General features: G+C 43.4%; 1 protein-coding gene across 1 annotated transcript in view; it reads right to left on the reverse strand.

Moving 5' to 3' along the window:
- The window catches only part of atrnl1b (attractin-like 1b), a 93,826-nt gene that overhangs the window by 26,405 nt on the left and 42,517 nt on the right, over positions 1-24,904 (reverse strand). Inside the window, exons 21-25 of the mRNA XM_080789626.1 lie at positions 16,463-16,515; positions 13,881-13,975; positions 13,392-13,470; positions 11,360-11,517; positions 4,610-4,671 (exon numbers count right to left, since the gene is read on the reverse strand). Coding sequence (XP_080645752.1) covers positions 4,610-4,671; positions 11,360-11,517; positions 13,392-13,470; positions 13,881-13,975; positions 16,463-16,515 — 447 coding nt within the window. The remainder of the gene's footprint in view (positions 1-4,609; positions 4,672-11,359; positions 11,518-13,391; positions 13,471-13,880; positions 13,976-16,462; positions 16,516-24,904) is intronic.

Raw genomic sequence — 24,904 nt, forward strand, 5'->3', positions numbered from 1 at the left:
TTCAATTTACTCTCAATATTTTTTTTTAAATAACAGATAACCTCACAACGTGTCGCTGTGAGCTTGTACTGAAGATCTGCTATTTTCAAATAGCCGATGTAAAAACATTTGAGCTTGTTTTCATAGACCTGGCCGTTTGTTTCTCTTGCAAAATCTGGAGGAACAGCAAGAGGAAGCTATGCACACACAAGTTATGTTACACACAAAAGGCAAAAGGCTCATGGGACAGTGGAAACAGGTGGATACGTGTTATGTCGCATGTCGATGTGGTGATAGCTGAACACAATGAGAATGGAACACAAAGACAAGACGTGGGTCACAATAGAAAACAAATCACAATTTCAAAGCAAAGTAGTAAAAAGTAAAAAGTTGAAACCTTTTAGAAAATAGCCGACCGTAAGTTCTGCAATAATAACCTACTGTAACTCTGCAAAGTAAGAAGTAAGAAACTAAAGCTGTCAAAAGTGTGTGGTGGATTCAAATGTAAAATGTAGTGGAGTGGTATAAGTATAAACAATTGAGAATTGGAAAGTAGATCAAAATCATATACTTAAATACAGCACTTGAGTTTTGCGAGTTGGACATAGCTGGCATAATCTAATGGACTACTTTCATTGACTGACTGTCAATGATGTGTTTCACGTGTGTAAAAAAAAAAAAAAAGGCTTGCACACCGGATCGTTGGTAATGGGTGAGCCATTTGTTGAGCATTTGTAAAATGCTCTGTGATAATTTACCACTTTACCACACGAGCACACTAAGATGTACTATAGATTGCATAAACACACTCTACCATATACCGGTATGTTGATTAAACCAATGTTATTCAATAAAACAAGTCTCAGGTAATAATATTCAGAGATGTATTATGCTAATTGATTTTAAATACGCCAGCACAGGGTCGTGAACCTCTGAAATGCTCAAACTCCTCTCCTCTGTCGCACAAAACTTCTGTTTCAAAAGGGGAGAATGTGTCAAATTACAGGAGATAATACATTCATAGGCTGTGAATGTCCAGCTGATTGTGTCAATTAATAGCCCGCTGGGTAAATCATTTACAAAAGGAAATTCAGCATGATCCAAACGCTCTGGTGTTAAAACTATGATTGATAGGGAGATCCTAGTTCATTAACCCAGTGACAGACGGTTATGATGACGTTTTCTTCTTCCTTTTTTTGACCACATTTTTCACATTTCCTAAGCTCAGCTGTAACCCTGGTATGGACGCTACTCTTCCTGCCGCTTCTTATCACCTGACAGGGGGGAGTTTCCACGGTAGGAGGTAGCACGTGGAAGGAACACGTTATTCCAACCAGTTCCTTTAACCTAAATCAGGTGCCCCGGCTGATCAGGGGAAGGCAGTATAGGGACCAATTACTGCATGTTTTGTTGAGGGTACCTACCCTAGGCCTACAGGGAGAACAAAGTCATCGACTCCTCACAGAAAGGCCATTTCGCCAACCCCACCTAGGGTATGGGCACTGATGACGCGGAGGAGAGAACACACCCCCAGCACCCCTGGTGGGACTCAAACTCAGGACCTAGCTGTGAAGCGACAGCGCTACCGACATGCTAACATACTTCCCCGTGCCATGATTGTGACATGTTAAAGCAACTTTCTGGTACAGTAGCTACCCTGCCTCGTCTGATTCATGCTTTTAGAGATTAACTTCTGTAAAGAGACCCCTGTTGTTGTCGTCTTGGGGAAAAAAATAAAAATAAAAAGGGTTAGCATAACATTATGCTCATTTTAAGTGGTCTATGTAACTTTTTTTTATTAAAGTAAAATAAAAATTTGTCCAATGTGTATGGTAGAGTGTGCTAATGCAATACAACGTATACTATTGGGGTGGTTCTATTTTGTCTCCCTGCTCTTCTATTGTGACATTTAGATCATAGATCGTGAAAGCTAATGTCTGACCTAGACACAGGATCCGACACCAATTTTGACCTGATGGTCAAGATTCATCAAGCAGGCATGCTCTATAAGCTTAATGGTAAAAATGTCAGCTTTTGAGCAGGAAACAGGGTTAAAAACCAGTGTAGGAAGAGGAAAGCAAAAGGTATGCCCATTTTATTTAGCAATATAATGAATATATAGCGAGATATTTATTGTCAAGCGATATTTTCAAAATGGCGAGGATGAATTATTTAGCAGGAAAAAGAAATCATCATTCTATCTCTCCGCTGTTTCCCCTTGAATCCTGACATGACACATTAGAGTGCAGAAAATGAAAACACACAACTCAACTGTTTGACAGACAGACAAATAAATAATAGTAGAGAGAGAGAGAGAGAGAGAGAGAGAGCATCAATAATCTGTCTGTGTGATAAACATCTTCCCAGAGTGAAATTAATTTCAGCTGCGTATACCCCCAGACGATGGCAGACGGTTTTGTATTTTCTAAATGATTTGCAAAAAGAAAAAAAAGAAAGGAAAAAAAAAAAACCTCTGATGTGTTTTAGAGATAGTGGTGAATGAGGTTATGGGAGTTGGAATGAGTTAATTATTGTTAAACCTCATATCTACATTTTTGTTTTTTTGTAAATTAATGAACTTCTTCATCACACAAGAGTGTCGCACAAAAGTAGCAAAAATAGCTGATCTACAAGCTCACAACGCCTTGCAACATGGCTATTTTCACTGTTTTGGTAATTGTTTTTCAAAATAACAAATAGGAATGGATTTGGACATACAAGTTTTCCACCCGACATCAAAACTACAGCATGTTGTTAACAGTAAACAGGTTCTGTATGGCTGGCTGCTGTCACTGCTGTTCATATGAAAAAGATGATATCATTTATAATGAAAATGATTTTCAACCCCCTGAAGGGAAATTCCACTTCTTCAAGGAGACTCTCCCCCAATGCTTACTGCGTGCGTGCGTATCTATGTTTGTGTGTGCTGGATCTGTACATCTACAGCATATCAATATTATTGATATAGTGATGCAATCGCTGTTACATTACTCTTTCATATCACACAGCTCCAATCAAGACTGGCCAACTGTAAATCATCAGTGTAGTAAGTAGTAACCGTAATAATGTATTTATTATGGAAGTAAAGAAACAGAAATATGACAGATGGCCATTAGTACTGTTAGTGTTTGTGAGAGACTCTCATAATGTTTCACTTTCTAGAGGCTGCGTGGGGTGATCAAACACACTATCACCAGTCTTCACACACACACACACACACACACACACACACACACACACACACACACGCTACTTATGTGTCCTATACTTGTGAGGACATCAACGTTTTAGGACAGCGATTTGATTAATGCAATTTTTTTTTTTTTTTTATATTTTTTATCCCACGATTTTGTAACCCATTTTTCACCCCTGTGTCAATCATCTAATGTGATCCTGGGCTCTACACACCCTCCGCCAACCTGGGGAGAGCAACAGACTTAACTCATGCTTCCTTCATGCTTGAGTGTCCAAGTTGCTCCTTTACACCTGACAGGGGGGAGTTTCCCTGGTTGGACGTAGCGCGTGGAAGGAACACGTTATTCCAACCAGTTCCTTTCCCCTCCATCAGGCGCCCCGGCTGGCCAGGGGGAGGCAGTTTAGAGACCAGGATTACTGCATGTTTTTGTGAGGGTATCTACCCTACGGGACACGGGGAGAACATGCAAACTCCACACAGAAAGGCCCTTTCGCCAACCCCGCCTCGGGTATGGGCACTGATGACACGGAGGAGAGGACACGCCGCCAGCGCCCACAGCGCCCCAAGCGGGAATCGAACCCAGGACCTTCTAGCTGTGAGGCGACAGCACTACCGACTGTGCCACCGTGCCCCCTCAGAAATTGGCTTTCAATGTGGGAGACCGAAGTTTGAATCCCTGGAAGGGGGAGGGGAGGTAGCAGAACCTCTGCCTGATGACCAAAAGCCTACTATCTCCCCGAGCCAAGGGGAAGAGATTTGAGTTGTTGCTTGAATGGGCTACTGGATACGCACACATGCCATTTTGGAAAGAACTTGTTGCCAATGATACTAATGAAGGCTCTGTTCCATTCTGGTCAAACAAGTCAGGGTGCTGCTATTGTGCAAAAAGTTTGAGAATCAGTGTACACTAACTTGAACAGAGCCAAAAATAGTATCATCTGTAACACCGGGAAGGTGCCCGGGAGTAGGAAGAGCTATTCTGTGTGCATAGAGGCCATTCTCTTCAGGGCCGTCCACACACCAAGCACTCCAACTACTGTATATCATTCACCAGTGTCGTCGGTATAGTTGTGTGCAGTCGACTGTGCCATCCAAAGACAAAAACAAGTTAACAACAACGCACAGTCGCACACATCCTCCGTCTTCGGTGCTGAGCCCAAACGGCAAAAGCGTCTCTCGACTCCCTTTTATTGCTTCAAACTTTGCATTCACAGCAGCTCGACAACAAAAGTATTTCGTTTCAGTTGACTGTACCATCGTCATGACTCATGAGTTACAGTAGTACAACTTTCATAACAATACATTTACCGTATATACGTAGTTACTACAGCGCTTGGTGTGTCGTGTGTGACAGGCCTTTATGCAGGTGAGCCTGTCAACAGGAATCAGTTCAATGGGAGTGTAATTTTATTTAATTAAAAGATGGTGTCTTACCTGAAGAATGTCACAAAGAACTGGACCAGGTCCATGATGCTGTTGTGTTGAGAGAAGGCAATCTGTGGGACAAACACAAACCATGGTCAATGGGAATAATTATTAGATCTACAGGATGGACACAAACCCACATGAGATACATTTGCGTTTCACTTGCAATTGAGGTCTTGAACCTCAATGTGACTGATGGTTAAATAAAGCTTACATTACATACTGTACACACTGCAATAATGTGACTTTTTGTCTTGACTTTTTTAATGGGGTCGACTTTTTGAAAGCATCAACTTGTATGAACGAGGCATGGACTATGTGAAAAGTCCATTGCAAAATATCTACCCCACACATTTCCGGATCATGTATTTGTCAGGGTTAGGGTTCCTAAAGACATTTAATTGTGATTGATGAATGATGATTACAACAGTAATCAAGTAATTGGACGCATGCAGAAGCATTTTCCAAAATTGTCAGAATGGAGAGAGAGAGAGAGAGAGAGAGAGAGAGAGAGAGAGGGGAGATTGGAAAAAGGGTAAACGCTTGGCTTTAAGCCCGGTGCGTGAAATAGTGTGTTCCGCCAGAGCCCTGTGCGAGTGGATCAGCGGCGGCGTTGAAGGGGTTAACGGGGTGCAGTGTCTATAGGTCAGATCTGCGCTAAGAGCAGATTGGAGCAGCCAAAAGGTTTAGTGGCCAGACTGGCTGCAGAAAGTGCTGTGACAGCTTTCGCCTGGTGAGAGGATGGACGCAGCACTTAGCTGTGATGCCACACAGCTCACAGAAGGCAACAGGCCAGTTTTGCAGGAAAGCGAAATAGACGCTCTCTCAATTAACCCGGTGAGACATTAAAGGTCTATTATGTTGTTATATACACCTTTCAATCCGGGAAAGCATTTTAGCTAGGTTTTTCAGAAAACTGTTAGGATTCAGAAGGCATTTTTGTTGCCGTCCACAGTTCTGAGAAGCAACATGTATAGTTTGACTGGTAGGGCCTACAGGGGCAGTATTGCATGCAGTTGCTGTAGCGCACTGTGACGAAAAGAGGGCTGAGCAAGAAGGCAAAGCTAAGTTGCAAAGTCTATTGAGCAATCATCGTTCCTACTCTCACCTATGGTCATGATGGTGTGGGTCAACTCATGACCGAAAGAATAAGGTCACAAATACAAGCGCCCGAAATGAGTTTTCTTCGACGGGTGGCTGGTGGCTTAAAGATAGGGTAAGAAATTCAGTCACGCGAAAGAGACTCGGGAGTAGTGTCGCTGCCTCTTCGCTTGGAAAGGAGGCAGTGGTTCGGGCATCTGGTTAGGATGCCTCTCGGAGTTTCCCTAGGGAGGCCCTCGAGGCACGTCCCAGTGGGAGGAGACCCCGCGGCAGATCAAGGCGCAGTTGGAGGAAATGGATCGACTCACTGGCCATGGAACGCCTCGGTATCCCCCAGGAGTTAGTTACTAATGTTGCTCAATCGTAAGCTACAACTGTACTGTGGGAAAAGACCTGTGCTGTCTCTACTGCTACTACTACGTGTGTGTGTGTGTGTGTGTGTGTGTGTGTGTGTGTGTGTGTGTGTGTGTGTGTGTGTGTGTGTGTGTGTACTTGATTGGGTTTTAGACTATAGTGTTATCCTATTTCAGAAAGTGTTGAAAACTGCTGATATAATACTGTAAGCAATGCGTCTGCAATGTGATTGCGGTGTCCATGACAAATAAATAAACGGAACATAACAACAAGTTTGCAGCCGACAGCGACGATAACCATCGGCAGTCTCAAAGTATCACTGTTCAGCTATCTCAACCAGATCTACCCCCCCCTCCCTCTCTCCCTCTCTCCCTCTCCAATGTAAACACGGACCAATGACAGAGACCTGATCCCGCTACGTTACCGTGGCCCATTTGATTTAAACCAGCCAGGCCTTTAGTCCATTGGTAAATAATTGACTGTGGTGCTGCCAGGAAATCTAATAGAAAAACTATTACTGCGGCCGCCTCCGCAGATGGAACGACCCCGGAGACATCACCCCCTCCCGGGGTTGACTCATGCACCGTGTTGCCAGGTCTGCTTATTATAAGCGACTTTGGGGCTAGACTTTGCTTTTAAATATTGGTAGTTGAGGGTTGTGGCGTTTTTTTGTGGGGGCTTGTTTCTAAAGTGTAGTTGCTTATTTTGCCAGATTTCCATACCAGATTTGAGTTGTGTTAAAATGTTATTATTATTAATAGAATAGCATATCTACAAGCTCACAACACTTTCCACTTCGACACTTTGTGAGCTTGTTGATCTGTTATTTTCAAATAGTCAATGGATATAAGTTGAGAGTGCTCATGTTGTGGCCTATACAGTAGTTTTGGGGCTCGTTTCCATAGACAAAGGTTGCTTTTTTCTCTCGCAGAATCTGGCAGCACCCCTCCCCACCTACACATGTAGGTGGGGAGGGGTTAATAGAAAGGAATGTGAGATCGATACCGGCCAGTGCAGGTTGTGTTGGCGTGAGCTATGTTGCATCACGACCGCCATATGAAGATAATTACAACGGCGGTTCTTTTTTTTCCCATTATGTGCCGCACTTTTCATTAGAGGTAACTGTACATCTGAGGGCGTTAATGGGGACGCTGTCTTTTAAAGTACTGAGGCCTTCAGGTTCCTCTGGGTTTATAGCGGTATGCTGGACACACAGTGGGCTTTCATGGTGGGATATCAATTTACAGTTTAGGCATTCAGCGGACACTCTTAATCCAGAGCGATTTACAGTAATGGAGATAAACACAAGGTAATAAGAGTCTAAACAGTATAATATATATAAAAAAGAAAGCTATGATCTGTACATTTAAATTATCAACACTAGAAAGACAGGTCCACAAAATGAACCTGGCGTCAGTCTATGACATGCTATAGACGTGCCTTATAGATGCCTTAATCAGTGAAACCGGGTGGACCTTTTTCAATCTGACTGGTTTTCCAGTCGCACTGTGACTGTGTGTGTGTGTGTGTGTGTGTGTGTGCGTGTGTCCCACGTGTGAAACGTCAAAAGAAAAATCTTCAAAACCTGTTGGTAGTTCTACGAGCTCAAAAATGCATTGTGATGTGTCGTGAGTTTGCAGATCGCCTTTCCCCATTCGTCATATGACAAAGTGTACATGGCTTTACCACATGAATAGGCGTGTCACAATTACATAAACGCCTAATCGCAATTGTTGGAGATAATCACAATAAACTATTTCCTCTATTTTGCCTATAATGGGAAAACTCGCGGCTAAATTGCCAATCTACGAACTCGTCGATTGGCTATTTTCTAGGGGGTCTTCAGAGTTACTACAGGGGGTCCGCCAAATCTTTGTGTAATTGGGAACATTAGCCCCTCCAAAAAAGCAGATCTACAAGCTCACGACGCCTTGCGGCACGAGCCATCGTGAGCTTGTAGATCGGCCATTTTGTGAGAGTTGGCGTAGAGAGAAATGGAGCAGACCAAGTACAGAGACAACAGTCAGGTTTACAAAATAAATTGAGGGTTTGAAAGGTTAAATATCTGAAAATACACCTACCCTCTACAAAATCTATGAGAAAGTTTATTCTGCAACACAATTGTATTAAATAATGTAGGGAGAGGCCTGCTTAGTGCTTACTTACTCTTAGCTAAAGGTTCCTTGGCTTGAAACACGTTGAAGACTCCTGGTCTAGAGGTACAAGAGCAAAAGTCCAAGCATATAAACCCCTGGAGGGACCCTGGTCATTGAATTAAAAAGGGTTTAAAGTTGTTAAAAAATAATCTAGTGGAGAGGAATAGCTGCTGGCTGGGTCTGACCAGAGGTTCCTGATGCTCCTGGATAAGTGGAACTAGTTTACTGTAACAAGAGCTGTTGAGCTGTTAATATTCTGACCGTGATGCAGCATAAAGTCAGAAATGAGCCCAGAACGTCTGCATTCTGTTCAATCAACACGGGACACTCCCGGACGAGAAATGTGTGTTAAAAAAAGAAAAATTGCAATGTACAAGCTTGCAGTGTGGCACAAAGTGGCACGTTGTAAATGTCTTTTTTTCTCCCGGGTTTAATGAGAACGAAAATACATCGCATGGATGCAACTGGGACGTATCCTCAGTGATGTATCCCAAGGTCATCTGGGTTTCGGGTCTCTCGAACAAATGAGTTAAGGGATCTATTTTCATTTCCTCCTCACACTGCACTGTTTACACTCTCAACAAGAGAATCAACAAGAAAATAGTCAGAGGTATGAGCCAGCCTGGGAAGCAGGTGGTAAGAGTAACAGGGTTCGTTTCTAGACTGGAGACATTTTAGGCTGTATGCTCACGCTGGTTATATAAACGAGCAGGCCCGGCGCCACATAGGGGTGCCAGAGGGGAGAGCAAATTCTGCTGTATGTGTGTATAAAAAATGTGCCCCCTCGCCATTTTCAACTGCTGCCCCTCAGTCATTTCATCCTGGAGCCAACGCCTGTAAACGAGGTAATTATAGTTGTACATTTATTTTATTTTTATTTTGTATTGACTTTCCGTTTAAGTTTTCAAATTCAAATCTGGTTTAGTATCAACCCATTCAGACGTGTGGGAACGTCATAAACAATCCAACCGACGGATCCAAAGGACATACACACGTACGTACACACGTCCTAGCGCCTTTTCATTGATATCAAACGAGAGGAAAATATTCAGATAATTCTATTCTTTTTGGTTGGCCTCCAAGGCCACCATACTCTTCGCATACACCTTGCTCTTCGCTCACGCGCGTTGTCGTTCACGTATAGTATACGGATCAGAAAGAATGCCTCATATCTGCTAATCTAGGGAGCTCTCCGTGGTTTTGACCAGATGGATATACTAAGCTCTTCATTTTTGACTTCTGACCTGCCTCGAGGGGCTTTACAGAGTAAAAGCGGCCATATCTTCCCAGCACCCCAAGCTTCTATTTTGAAAGAAATCCCAGCGCTGATTGTGTTAATTAGCCTTTGCGGCGTGTATTGGAGGGGGTCTGTGTACGAGTGTGTGTGTGTGTGTGTGTGTGTGTGTGTGTGTGTGTGTGTGTGTGTGTGTGTGTGTGTGTGTGTGTGTGTGTGTTTCCTTTTGCCCATCAAAGCAATGTTTACAGATTTGCAACCTGTGGGTGGAAAATAGTAGTAGTCAAAAGTAGCAAAATTGTTTTCTTCATTTTTGTTGAGAGGTAAAACCGGTTTCTTTATTTTTGGTGAGAAGCAATACATTTAAAAATAGGGAGATACGGCAGTATTATTCAATGTGGCCCTCTGGAGTGAGAGTGGAAATATTTTGGCCCTATCCATCAAAGTTGTGTGCAATGTATTTTAATCCTGCTTCATCTATAGTAATGTGTCAGAGCTGTTGTGCTGCCTTTGGCAAAATGAATTTCCCTCACGGGATCAGTATTTACTTTGTCCGACTACATGAATGAAAACTAAGCTACGCACACTAAAACTATGACTAGATATATACTGACAATTTTGTCAAATAAAAACTAGACTAGTAGATATAGTATAGAACTAAGACAGAGTTGTTTGGCTGCACATGCGGGTGTAACTAAATCTTATACTATTTAGTCAATTAAACTAGACTAAGAGTAACAGATTGCATTTTACTAAAACTACATTGAATTTTATTCAAAAGACTGACTAAAACTAAATGTCAAAAGTATCACTTGACAAAGGTCTCATGTTATCATATCATATCTTGTCTTATCTATGTTGGAACTCAAACCAAACGTCTGTATTGCTATCCCACCTCAAACTGCTGTTGCTGTCCTGAAGGCCTCTAAATCTTTAAGAAAGATGTCCCTCCCCCCTTCAATGTCAACATGGTGACCACACATCACACTCAAAATGTTATTTCATGAAAGCCATCTTTGCCAAGCAGCAGTGTTTGTGTGCGCGTGTGCGTGTGCATGTGTGTGCGTACGTTCATGCGTGCGTGCATCTTATTTTACGGCTCATGAGAGTAAAGTATGGATATTTTTTCCAACCTGTCAGGGTTTCATCATTGTTTTTAGCACACCTCCAGATAAGCGATGGCCGTGGTGGTATGTGCTTACAGAAGCGCTATAAACAGTGAAATGCTGCAGGAAAAAACCAACAGCTGTGTGCTACTGTGCTTACGCCGGTTCATTACTGCATATGTATCCTGTGATTGTAATAAATTGCATTAATGCAATACGGTCTATATCATAATTATTAAAATGTAGCTCCATTGTCGATTCAAGCCCATTTCCCATTTTGTCGTAACCACTCAAATCCTACAACCTTTGGCGTATATGAAATCGAAAAATAGCTAGTATACTGTACATCTGTTATATTTGCTGAATCTCCACCTGTTTTTCTTGAATGTTCTCCTACTATGACATTCCCAGAGTAGGGATTCTGAGGTACATCTGGTTATCAGTAAGGTTGCACTCAAAATGATCCAAACCCCACTGCAAAAGCAGGTTTTATTGGCAAACAAACTGTTTGCAATAAACAAATCAAACAATTTGAATAGCTCAACCAAACTACTGTAGATATCCCATCCCATCTGGGAAGCAACTGCTGAATTTCCCCCATGGGATGAAATAGGTCTCCTTCATGGCAAGTGTCATGGGTACTTAGTAGTTCAAACATGATGCATGGCCAGACACACGCAGAAGCGTTCCTGTGGAGTCTTAGCCAATTCCTCACATGTGCGGTGGCCGTAATATGACATGACATGAATGTAAATGATAGGTAACAAAAATAATTCAGGGGGGGCATGGATGAAGATGAAGTCCTCACCTGTATCTTGATAGGCCATGAGAAGTTGCTGACGTAGACGTAGAAGGTGATGTTGGGGTTGCTCCTGAAGGTGAACTTCTCACAGGAGAAGCTCTCCTTGTACTCCTTGATGTTGGTCTTGGAGACGATGGGGACCTCCTCTCCCGAGATGGTTCCAGCTGCAGGGGAACACAAGGGTTCATTCGAAGCACACTGAATGACCATGTTCTCACACAGAGGGTTCCTTTAAAGTGGTGATTCAGAAACGTAACTTCCAAGAATCTCCATAACTCTGAGATTGTACAAATGGAACCAAAGGGGTCCGTGAGAGATCCGTTCAAGTTCAAGTTCAGGATCCCCCCAGGAGGAAGTGGCTAGTCTGGAGCTCTCTGCTGGAACTGCTGCCCCTGAGACACAACTAAACGGTTGAAGACGGATAATAATACCAGATATATATATACAAGTACTGTATACCGTACTGCTATTTTCATCCACTTTATATGGCTTAAAAGGTCAATTTATAATGAATTATAGTAAGTCTGGGTCCCAGTGAGACACCAATTGTATCTTTTGGGTCTGAAAAAGTGGGACCCCCTGATATTTACAGTATATTAAAGTAAATAATGCTTTTAATCCAGGCTGACCCCATTAGTTCAGGCTTATGAATAGTCATATATATCTTGTCATAAATATGTTATGATTACATTTAATAAGCCTTCAAAGTCAATGTCAATGTGATAAAGTCACATTAACATGATATTCAGCAGAAAATGGCTCCCAACGAAAAAGTAATAAAAACGTTGCAAATTATATATAATTTCTTTTCACCGATTCAATATGACCACGACTGAAATATCAATTTTAGATAGAGTGGCGCTTTTAAAACGCCACTTGATAATGCCCCGGAAAAGAAGACGAGAGAACTGGAAGCACAAAGGGCCGGCCCCTTATTGTCCTATGGAAAACGGTTTTTTTTCCCCCCTTTTTTTTTTAAGGGCCATTTCTTTATTTCCTCCCCTTTCAAGGCGAGAGTAGCTTCTCTCTCCGACATCGACATTCCAACCCACGGCTCTGAAACAAAAGCGCTGAAAATGACAGCTGGAGAGCGGGCCAACGTGAGCGCGTTTATCTTAATTGAAATCACTCCGCACGTCTCCCCCCGTCCCCCGTCCCCACTCCACCCCCCCCACCCCCCAGCCGCCAAAGATGCTTGGCTTGGACTTGTCGATTGTCGTAGGGTCCCTCCGGTCCCCCTCTTCCAGACTGAAAGTATATTTGTGGGCAAAAAGGGAAAGGGGGAGGGAGAGGGAGAGGGGGGTGGCCTGACTTCAAATATTAATGACAGCACGCCAAGTAAAAGGTTGAGGTGGCGGAAGGGGCCACGTAGCAGCAGCTTTTAACCCGCTTTATCTGCCGGGAGAAAATGTCAATGTCGTGCAGGGGAGGAGAGAGCGGCCTGACTTTCGGGAGGAAAAGTGTGTGTGCGTGCGTGCGTGCGTGCGTGGTGAGTGTTTGGGAGGGTGGGGGCCTGGGGAGGCAGATAAATAATAGACACAGGACAATGACTCTGGCGTCCTTGGGCAGCGGCTCCCCAAACTTCCCGGCTCAAGAACCAAAAGGCAAGGCCCACACTTACACAGATGAATCACTGTTTTCAAGACTAATCAAAGTGGCCGCTCTGCTAGCTCACAACGCGACACGATGCAGATCTTGTAGATCTGCCATTTTCACTTTTGCTAGTTGGCATGATGTGCTTGAAAAGCGCCTGGACTACATTTGCTACTACCTCTAGTAGCGACCGTAGTGGACACTTCTTCATGATTGGCTGCCTCGTCTCTAGGCTGACTCTAAGCCAATGGGAGACTTACCCATGAAACCCATGGTCTGAACGGCATAAAATCCATACCCGCAACGTTAACGTGAAGCCTGAGGCAGAGGCTGCGGCACACAATCTGATTCTACTGTACATGTTCATAAGCAAGAGCTTTCTGCACCTGGCAGTTATGACTGAGTCATTCTTGTTTATTATATTTGTATAAATGAGAAGAGTTACCGGTGGATCCCACAGACCAGGTGATGTTCAGGTTGAAGTTGTTGGATGCATTGATGGACATGTCCAAGTTCTTGTTGGCCTGCAAAAGACACAACACGACCAACAAACCGTGAGTTTCATTTAGCACAGAGGACGAGGCTCTGAAGTCCAGTGGTGGTAGTACATTTACTCAAGTACTGTACTTAAGTACCATTTTGAGGAATTTGTACTTTACTGGTAGCCTGATTGCCAGACTGTCCAAACGCTCAGTGGAGTGGGTGGGGTCTATGGGCTGGAAACCAGGCTACTTTACTGGAGTATTTGCACTTTCCAATACTTTTGCTTCTACTCCACTACATGGAAAATATTGTACTTTTACTCCACTACAATTATTTGAAAACTTTAGTTCCTTGTTACTTTGTAGATTTTGATTATTATTACAAAATGAAAAACACACATTAATGTGTTGTACCAAAAGGATTTTCTAGCCGTGTGTTCATAGTTGGTTACCTGTTCAGGCGAGGCCATGAAGTTGATGGCTGTGTAGTGGTGGTCGTCTTCCTGGACCAGGCTGAAGGTGAACTGGTAGTCGATCAGCAGGTTGTCTGAAAAATGACAGTCAGAACACGTTCAAACAGCATCGTTGTTGGTGTGATAGATTTATGGCTGTTTCTATTAGTCGCTGTCGCGTCACACTAAAGCATCAAAAGTAGTGCATGTGGGTTTGAAACGCGTTACTGTTTATGCCATGTTTATGGTCTCCCACAGGCCCCTAAACTCCCCTTCCATTCTTCAACCTCGGTATCTGTGTCCCCGTTTTCAGGTCTCGCCCCTAAATATCGCACCCTGTAAAAAAAATAATGGCCTTTCCTTTTTGGTAATCTCTTTTTAAACCCACAAGTAGATGGTCCTCTTGTATGACGTTGAGTCATGGATGATGTATTCAACTCATTTACTGCCAGATCTTGCTGCGTTTAGCTCAAGTCACCTGAAGCGTCGATATTGTAACCGCGAGTTAGCGACAACTTAGTTACGAGACACTAACATCACCGTTTTGATCAAACACCTCAATCTACCATGTTTAGATTGGAATCAGGAAAAGTGACCGTTTTGGACATATTGCTTGTATCTCTCTCTCTCTCTCTCTCTCTCTCTCGCTCTCTGGTCTCGACTGTTTTGGGGAACTACACCCTTCCCAGGACAACAGTAAAGGTTGGCAGCGACAGACACTTAAAACGCTAAACAGATAAATGTCTGAATGACAACCTCATCCGCCAGAGAGCGTGCACACTTCTTTGGTTCTCGACTGCATGTTGGCCTTTTAGACAGCACTGATTGTACACCGGAGGGGGGGAAACTCTGAGCTTTGGAGAATGGAGATTAGCTCTAAATTAGTCTGCACCGGCTCGAGCTACACTCGACTCATTGGCTCCTTGAGGCAGGCTCAATGGCGTACCTGTGTTAAATGAATGGAAGTCCTTGGGACTGGATGGCTTCTTTCAGAGTCTATGATAACACCACGCAGTAATGGCGGCGGAGCACATGGTCCGTGGTTGCGCGGACCATTCGGGAGGTTATAATGACATTGTCTTTTGTCTCACGCTCATTGAGATGGGAGGCATGGCATCGGTGGCTTTCAGAGGGGGACAAAACCTACTGGTGACAGGAGAACAGTCTGTGTCCTCGTAGTAACAGAAGGTTCACAGCAATAAAGACATTGATTCTAAGTGGTTTTGATTCTAAGTGTGATTAGAAGGCTAGTATCGGTGTTGTATTATGTTATTTTATAGTATTATTTATGTATTTCCATGTGTTGTTTCTCACTCAATGGCCACAATGGAAATACGTTTTAAGAAATCCTTTTCCATTTTTATTTCTAGCCACTGCTAGGCTTTTTTAGAATTTGCTTACATTTTAAGAGCTATCCTCTGGATCCCCCCCCCCCCCCCCCCCAAACTTATCCAAAGTGCACCACAGCTGAGGTAGAGACTGAGACACACTTTTTATTAAAATGTAATAAATATAATAATACAAGAACCGAATAATTTAATACATTAAGTTGTTGATCCCAAATTTTAAAGAATTAAATGACAATGACAAACAACTCATTGTATTAGGAGAGGGACCTGCAGCACATCTGCCTATGTGACTGCATGTCACAAAATGAGGGACACAGAAAAAATAATAAACAATTTGACCATTATCTTGACACGAACTATCTCGACACACGCACACCACGGACACATAATACTGTACATTTTGACCAGTATGACAGTATTTGCATATTGTATTGTGAATTGTTTGTTTTCAGTTATATTTTATTTTGTATTTTTGCTGCATTTCATGCTTTGGCAACACTGTAGTTATTACATTCATGCCAATAAAGCTAATTGAATTGAGAGAGAGAGAGAGAGAGAGAGAGAGAGAGAGAGAGAGAGAGAGAGAGAGAGAGGGGGGTCCCTGGAACTACATATTTTCAGATTGGGGTCTGCAGCCAAATACAGATAATTCTGGGGGTCCTTGACGTGAAAAGGGTTGAGCACCACTGACATAGAAACACAGGTTTTTCAGAAAACTGTTGGTATTTAGAAGCAATTATTTTTAAGGATCGCCCCCATAGTTTTAGGTCAACTAAAACTTTTACCTTTTTTCACTGACGAAAACAAAATGAAAACAAAGTAAAAACTAAGCTATGATGACTAAAACTATGACTAAATATATTGTTAATTTCGTCAACAAATAAAAACTAGACTAGAATGTTAGGAGGGACTAGTGGAGAAGAGATCCAGTAGAACTTAAAGACATGGCATTTTGTGTTTGGTTGCGATCGGGTGTTGCGCTCTGAATATAGCATTTTTAGGTTGTGAGCTTGTAGATCTGCTATTTTCAGCATGCAACCAAGTATAAAATCAAACATGTCAGATGACAAAAATATGACTAATACTAAAAGCCATTTTTGTCAAAAGACATGACTAAATCTAAATTTGCTGTCAAAATCAGCACTGCTCACAGTAACAGGTTCATGTGTGTGCGTGCATATTACTCACAGTACCATGAGCATGTGTGTGCGTGCTTATGTGCATGTTACTCACAGTAACAGGTTCCTCGTAGGGGGTTTCCAAGGTAACGGTTCTCAGAGTCACACCTGACAACACAAGACAAGATGGAGAGTTCACAATCTCAATCTATTATCATTTAAATTAAATTATAAATATTAAATATAGCGATAAGACGGGACCAAGCAATAAGCCCTTTTAGGCTGCTCAGCTCAACAGTGCCACTGGTCACCCAGTTGCATTGAAGCTGTCCATACCCCAAACAGAGAGAGAGAGACACAGACAGACAGACAGACAGACAGACAATGAAATGGTTGACATGATTTCTTGTTTTTCTTTGCCATATAATTCCCTACTTCATTATACAAGATTGGCAAGCAAAAGTAGTGAAAGTAGCTGATCTACAAGCTCACAAAGTAGTGAAAGTAGCTACAAGCTAACAAAGTTCCACAGACAGTTTATGCAACAAGATAACAAAAATAATTAAATACATATTTCCCACAAAACCACAGACGGTAAAATCCACATAGGAAGTATGAATGTAATCCTGTACAGGGAGACTAGACAGATATACCGGTACATAAACGTGACAGCTGACACGGTGATAGAGAAACCTTCATATCAGCCACGCTGGCATAGCACTAGCATTTTGTGTCCTGCCGCTGCCTGTGGGCGCCTCCATCATCAAGCCTCTCTGAGAGCAGATAATTGGGTTGCTTTATGAAAAGTTAATTAGAACACATTATTCCTTCGCTTATCGCACGGATGTGGACGCTGTCGCAACGTCACCCCGCAGAGTGTCAAAGAGGGCACAATCTCAGGTGGGTGGCTTCATAAAAACAGCACAGTGTTTGATATGACAGTTATGAGATATATAGGATCCTTAGGCAATGTAAGTCTTTTTTCTAGGGGCGCTAGGCTCTAGCCCCTCCAATGCATGGCTTTCCGAAATTACATCATAGGCCACTAGGCCAGCCTTAAAGCCTAAGGACTTTAAATGTTTGTTTAGATCCTAATTATAAATTCCTCGTCACCAGCCAAGTCTATGGACTTTAATGTTTGTTATTTTTTTACTGACATGAGAACATCAACGTGTGATTATTTTATATATCTTTTTTATATATATAAAAATATGTCGGGTGGAAACCTCATATGATCAAAACTGTTACTTTAAAAGATTCAAGTAAAATAATACAGTAGCTAAAATAGCAGATCGACAAGTTGAAATGTGTCATTTCATGCCGCATTTAGAGGATATCTGAAACTCTTGATGAGTTTGTATGATGCTGTAGTATGATCAAATAGGGCTCCAATGGATGAAATAATAAATAAATAAGTACAAGAGCTTTGGAGAAAATACAGGAGCAGCTTCCTTTACAAAAGTAACGTATGGTATGACCGCGAGGGGCTGCGGTGCAGAGAGGAGAGGAGCGTGGATCAAAGGGAAAACGTGCCACGTCTTGATGGAAGTAAACAGCTCGGAGAGGCATGGGCGGACGCAGGGCCTGTGGCAAGAGAGCATGCAGCCACCCATCCATCCACCCATCCAGCCACGCGGAACACACAGGCCCTGTGGGGCTTTCCCTTATACTGTGTTATTATTATTACTTATCTGGGACCAGCACAAACATGGCCGGCAGATTCAGTATGGGTGTTCTGCAGGTACATAATGTTCAGTTGGAAGTGAGGGGCGCTTGCTTTTTTTTGTCATGTCCACGTACTGTCTAAAAAGTCAATTTCCTCGTGCTTTAGTGATGTGGCTAACAGTCTGACACCATCATCATCCTCCAACTGTTATTGTATAAAACGGAATCAGTCACAAGATGTATATCAGCCACATGCTGTCTAGCCTCGGAAACTCAGACGTTTTTATTTCCAGGGAGAAAAATAAAGTCTGGGTCCGAGTCCACTTCAATTCGGCATAGAGTAGTGCAAACGTCCATCACTCTCTGCTGATTTCTGATCGTCTGCACCTTTGTTAAATTGACGCACACACGCACACCCGTACACACACACACACACACACACACACACACACACACACACACACACACACACACACACACACACACACACACACACACACACACACACACACACACACACACACACACACACACACACACACACACACACACACACACACACACACACACACTCACTCCTCTCTCTCACTCTAATTAATTCGTCTCATGTCCAGCAGCTGCCTATGCCATAGAAAGCATAGGTGAGTTCCAGGCTACATGCTGTCTTACGTCGACATTTAGTGCCCTGAACAAGTCCATAGACATGGCTGGCAAACTATTCACATCGTTAAGTGCCCTAAACAAACATTAGAGTCCATAGACTTAAGACGTAATCTTAAAAACCCATGCATTGGAGGGGCTAGCATTTGTGATATTTAAAGCTGCACTGTGTAACTGAAAGTTCTGAAAGTTTCACCATTGAGCTAATTGCTATCTTGCTCAGGGGATTAACCCATTCAGGGCGGGAACCCCTTTTGGTGTTTTAACTAATTATGTTATACTTTAGCTATTGAAAACAAGCTCATAGCGTGCCACCGAGTGGTGCGCTACGAGATTGTAGGTCTGCTATTTTTGAAAAATCGTAAAAATGCAGCAACAAATCTTTGAATATACGGTATATTCTTTCAGGGCGAACGTTTTTTTTTATTTCGACGTCAGGCCAAAATGGTTAAACATCCATCATGTGCTGTACAGACCCTATTGCAGACTTTAGACATTGTGTTAAGGGGACATTTGAAGACCGCGTTGACCTGTGTGAGATTTCAGGGACAGCTGCTGTAGCGTTATTGCAAAGTTATAAACCACACTTTCTTAACGTCAGGTTCAGGGACCACTCGGGGTCCAAAATGGACCCTTATGGCTCTCTAACTCTGAGAGCGTCCACTGGGTTCCATTTGTACGCTCTTAAAATAAAACACTTCACACAGTGTTTCATTTTTTTAGATTAAACTGTTGTATCAAATATGGGATCCATGGCCTAAAAATGCATATCAAACTGGGGGGGCTTTGAAAATAAATAAAGGTTGGAGAATCGCAGATATAAAAAAAAAAAGAGGGCCATCGTCCATCTCTTCCAACCTCCGAACCAGCGTTCTGCCGACGCAGCACATTCTCCCTCGCCAAGCGTCCCATCTATCGGTGGGAATGGAATGGACACTTGAGTGTTTTTAATACCACTAATGGTGCAGGAGTTATGGAGGGGTCATCCGCCATCGTCAGCGTATGCGCGCACGTGTATACACACGCACGCACACACACACTCCCCTTTCCACCTTTTCCCTATAAAGTGCCTCCCACTCCATGTGCATGTGTACCAAGACTAGAAATACAGAGTCTGCACATTCCACCATGTGTGTGTGTGTCACTGATTCAGCAGATATTCACATACTCATACAGTCATACTGTAGTTGACCACTTCTTCTCCACTATTCACAGGTTCAATTTCTCACTGTTCAGTGAAAAGCTGTTGAAAGCCTATACTTGTCCGGACAAACTAGTACAGACTTATTGGAGCTGTTTTAATTAGATCAATATAACTGGAGTTCCCCAGGGGTCTACACTGGGACCCCTCCCTCTACACAAGGGGTCAATATAACTGGAGTTCCCCAGGGGTCTACACTGGGACCCCTCCCTCTACACAAGGGGTCATCGCCATGTTGGCTTGTGGTGGACATTTTTGTCAAAATTATTTTTTTGTCACGCACATGCAATACATTTATTACCAGAAACACAAAGAGACCATAGAAAGTCTGTAACTCTGAGAGTGTACAAATGGACCCTTACTGGTCCATGACTATAGCCAGTCAGCCAGCTGTGTTGTTGCCCATATTATTTCCATGGAGACATGCCATTTTCAACAGACAGCTAGCTAAAATATCAAAAAACAAGCTAGTTCTTCCTTTCACATGCCCCTAATGGACTATGGCAGCAAAAGCGGGACAAACCGACCTGATTCAACAGATCAGATGAACCAGGAGCTGGAACTTGGCGTTCAAAGACGTTCAAAGTTCAACCATAAACGTGTACCTTTGAAGCCATTAGCGCTGACCTTTCCAAGTGCAGTCGGTGGTCTATAATTACGTGCGCGAGTGGAGAAAGAGATAGAAATGGGGGAGAACTTCCCAGGGCTCTATAAAGCCAACATTAGAATCACACCATAAACATGTAGATGAAGTGATGCATTGCACTGGGTCGATATTTGACTGGTGCTTCCAGGTTTGTTGATTAGGGCGATTTCTAGGCCTATGTATTGCTTATAATAACACATGTAGAGTACAGTTACATCCCATAATGTTCAGTAATGTCTACATCGCCGTCTTATTTTCATCCTTGTCGTGTGCAGGGTGTGTGGAACTACACAACATCAGCCGATGCACAGAGTGGAATATCGGTAAGGGCAGCAAACCAAATGACTTATTTGTATCAGTGCGTTTTTAACAATGCCTCCCCGCACACTGTGCTGAACGCCAGGTTAGATTGGAAAGCAGGGAACAGAGAGAACCGATAAAACCGTTAAAGGAGGGCAACGGGGTGAGCGGGAGAGCGAGAGAAAGAAAATAGACTTCCTTCAAAGCGGTGACATTTTCACATTAATTGCAAATAAAACCAACAGGATCCCATGCTGGCCGATGAATGACATGGGTCTATCAGCGGTGGCAGATGGAACGCTACACAAGAGAGCAGTGCTACGCTAGCTGGTGGGGGTTAATTTAAACACCAAAGGGTACTTAGTGGCCGTGGTGGCGCGTTCACAGAAAACAGCCGACCTGCAAGCTCAGCTATTTCCGGTGCTTGCACAAGTCATCAGCTTGCACAAAACAGATAAACAAAAAGTCACAAAATGTACTTAAATACAGTACTCAATTAAAAGTACTGTCCACCACTGCTATGTCAGACCTGTCGTCATTTCCCCTTTACTGGCGCCGTGGTCCGCCCACGGACAGGAAACACCTCCCCCTCCCACCATGGATCTAATTACTGAGATTACCCGTTTTAAACTGGTAATCGGAAACCCAATTCTGCTCCAATATATGGAGCAGCCATATATTGGAGCTAGCAATCAGCCACACAGACGGACCTCTGCCCACGTGTCATCGTGTTTTAATCTGTCTCATGACGCCCTGTGTCCTTCCTGAGGTCTGTAAATTATTATATATATCATATTATATAGAGGCCTACAGTATATATATATATCGCCTTTCTAGTCTTTCCTACCCTTTCAAAGTGCTTAACAATGGACTTCACATTTAATTCACCCGTCGATGGCGGAGCTCATCGGGAGCAGTTAGGGCTTCAGTGTGTCACTTGGACACTCCCCCAGCCTGAAGGGAGTGCCTAGCGGCGTCACAACAAACAGCAGCGTCCCCGTCCGGCTCCCGTCCCGGGACAGTTCATATTATAGGCGCTCTGCCAGACAGAATACAACCGATGACTGAGACAGATATGGAGCTGGCGTGTGTTGCAGTGCTCCATATTCCTATGTGTTGATCGGAGGGGTTCTGAATGCTCCCTGCTGACAGATTCAGTAGCGCAGCTCGGAATCCGTTCATGAGAGCTTAATCGATCACTAACCAACCCTGCTGGAAGCCACAGCGCCCACATTACAGTGAGCTGTGTAACCTTAGAACAAAAAAAACACAAGGGTACTCTCACCACATGCACAAGGTCGCAGGCACTGCCGCCATCATCACCACAAGTACCCTCATTAAGGAAGCGAAAGTAATGGCTGCACTAATGAATGTGAAGGGTGAAGACGATTGCCTTTGGAAAACAGGTGATGAGGGCAGCAGGCGGCCACGCAATACATCTATGGCTCACATGCCGTACAGTACGGGGCTCTCTACGTTGGACGGCTACTAATAACATGGCTTTTGAACTTCTTGAACGCATGAACCCCGACGTCCCTATTCCGGGGCAAAGTATACCAAACTCACTTTTCTTTCTAGGGACTATTTTACACTTTAGGTTGTCTAAATTTCCATTTGGCCACTTTAATACCAGCATCCCTATTCTGGGGGAAACATTCACCCCAAAATCACTGATCTACATGTTCTTATAGAGCTGTTACTTTTGTGGGAGAGAATTGGTTGTAGATTTAAAAAAAAGCACCAATTCAGTCAGTATACACCTATATAAGTGGGTAAAATAGACAAAGGTGTTCAGTTTGCACGCTTTGTGCGTTTTCCAGGGAGTGTCTAGAATAATAATAATGAACTGTGTGCATGTCAGATGTGTTGCAATGCTGCAACAGCAGAAATTCAGATTCATAAACGAAGCATCCTCCACCATCCCCTTCCAACAGGCCCCCCCCACCCCCGTGTGATCTCGGGGTTAGATTGGAGTGCGCGCACGTGACCATCTACAGTACGTTGTGCACATCAAGGATTCACCGCAGGGCACCGTGGCACATTGCTGCTACACCTGTATGTGTGTGTACACGTGTGAGCGATATAGTGTTCAGTCGGCTCTATTGTGTGCGCGTGCATGTGTGCACGTATGCAGGTACACTTGTGCGTGTGTGCGTGCGTGCCAGAGCACACCGAAAAGGTCTAAGTCAAGTGTAGATCAAATTAAGATAGACTATGGGGATTGCCTGGGGTTCAGGTGCGTGCGCACGTACCGGAAAGGTGCAGATTAAATTAAGATACAGCGCACCGTGGTTGCATTATGTACAGCTGCGTGCGTGCGTGCGTGCGTGCGTGCGTGCGTGCATGCATTGTCTGACAATGCCGATAGTCTGGAGAGAAAAAGGCGAGTGATTGCTTGCTAGTGTTGTGCAGGTGTTTAGAAACCAATGGTGGCATTTGTACTCTGTCCTTTGCAGCGAGATTAACCACTTAAGCCATCTATGCTTGGTGAAAAATGTGCCATTTAAAACATTTGTTCTACCCAGTTCGCGTACCTGCCCCTCCCAACTCATGCACGTCTACGCAGTCACGCACAGGCACACGCACACACATACACGCATACAGTTCACGCTTTATCAGGCAAAGTTGTCAATCTGCACAGCTGTGATGCCATATAATGATGATAATGTCGCCATTCGCTGTACTTTGGAAAGCGCAGATGATCAGGCTAATTAGCCTCGTTGTTAAAGTGACAATCATTAAGCATTTAACTTTCAGAACCTGGGCATAACTATCATCATCAATGTAGTAGGTGTAGTGAATGCCTTTTCAACTTCTGTTGACTACGGTATGTAACTTGGCAAGTTGGTGATAAAACCTAGGACATACCCACGGACTGGTTGTCAGAGGGTTTCGACAACTTGGGATGCCCAAAGACAAGGTAGCCACGAAAGATACATGGTCAAAGACAATGGTTTTCAACCATTTTCATATCAAGGTCCATTATTTATTCGGACCACATTTGAGCCACTGACCACCATTTGATGAGATGTAGCCTCTTAGACCCAGAATATTTTTAAGATTTTGTCCACAATTCCAACTCCACCATTTAGCTGGGGACCACCTGGAATCCCTTCAAGGTGTTGGACCACTGGTTGAGAAACACTGGTCTAAGTGGTTCACAACTTGAACCCTAGCATCCCAATTACGCATTTGGAGAGATTTAGTGTAGTGGGGGAAAGATTAGCGGACAAAATACAGATCGAGTACACTCCTGGTCAATGAAATGTTAGTTTACTAAAGTTTGCCGTCAGGGAGAAACCTCTTGTCTCCATATTCTAACTTTTCTTTTTTTTGGTAAATGAACGCCCTACTTGATCTCACCACTGCGTCAGTAGCGTGTAGATCTGCCGCTTTTGGACAACAACAGCTTTGATAAATGAGGTTTCCACCCGGCGATGTACAGTACATGCCATGACATGCTGACGCAAGAATGTATGTCAATTCACACTTTGTCAGACTTCTGATTGGTCCCTGACTGACTAAACAGCAGGCTCTTTCTGCCTTGTTCCGCCCTGGTTCAGCCTTGTTTATGTTGAATTTGCATAAATATTTTTTTGGAAAAAACTAAAGACAAACATGATATGCCCAGTCACCATGCTTCACCTGTGATGTTCCTTTTTACTGACACAAAGTTTAAAATAAGAATTGAACGTACAGAATATCAATACGAAGCAACTGAAAAACACGTTATTTCCAATGGTAGTGGATGGAGAGAAAGGATTTTTGTCCAACCACGAAACGGCAACCAATGGGTGCGAAGAGGGGCACAACCACGGGCAGGACTTGACAAAGGGTGAATTCTACGGGATGTGCAGCCATTGGATGTTTGACTTTAATGTATTAATTGTAAGGTTTTGGAACAAAGTGCCTTTCAAAGAATCTCTTTCACCTTGCAACTTCAACATTGGAACATCTTTTTGGGGGGAGGGCTGACGTCATTTTATTGAGATTACATAATGTTAAAGTTTCCACGGTGCGGTGCAGGAGCTGGCGACGGTGGTGGCTTTCTGCACCAAGGACACCCACACACAGACACACTCCAA

Source organism: Protomyctophum bolini (assembly GCF_963924005.1).
Source record: "Protomyctophum bolini genome assembly, chromosome: 18".
Lineage (NCBI taxonomy): Eukaryota > Metazoa > Chordata > Actinopteri > Myctophiformes > Myctophidae > Protomyctophum > Protomyctophum bolini.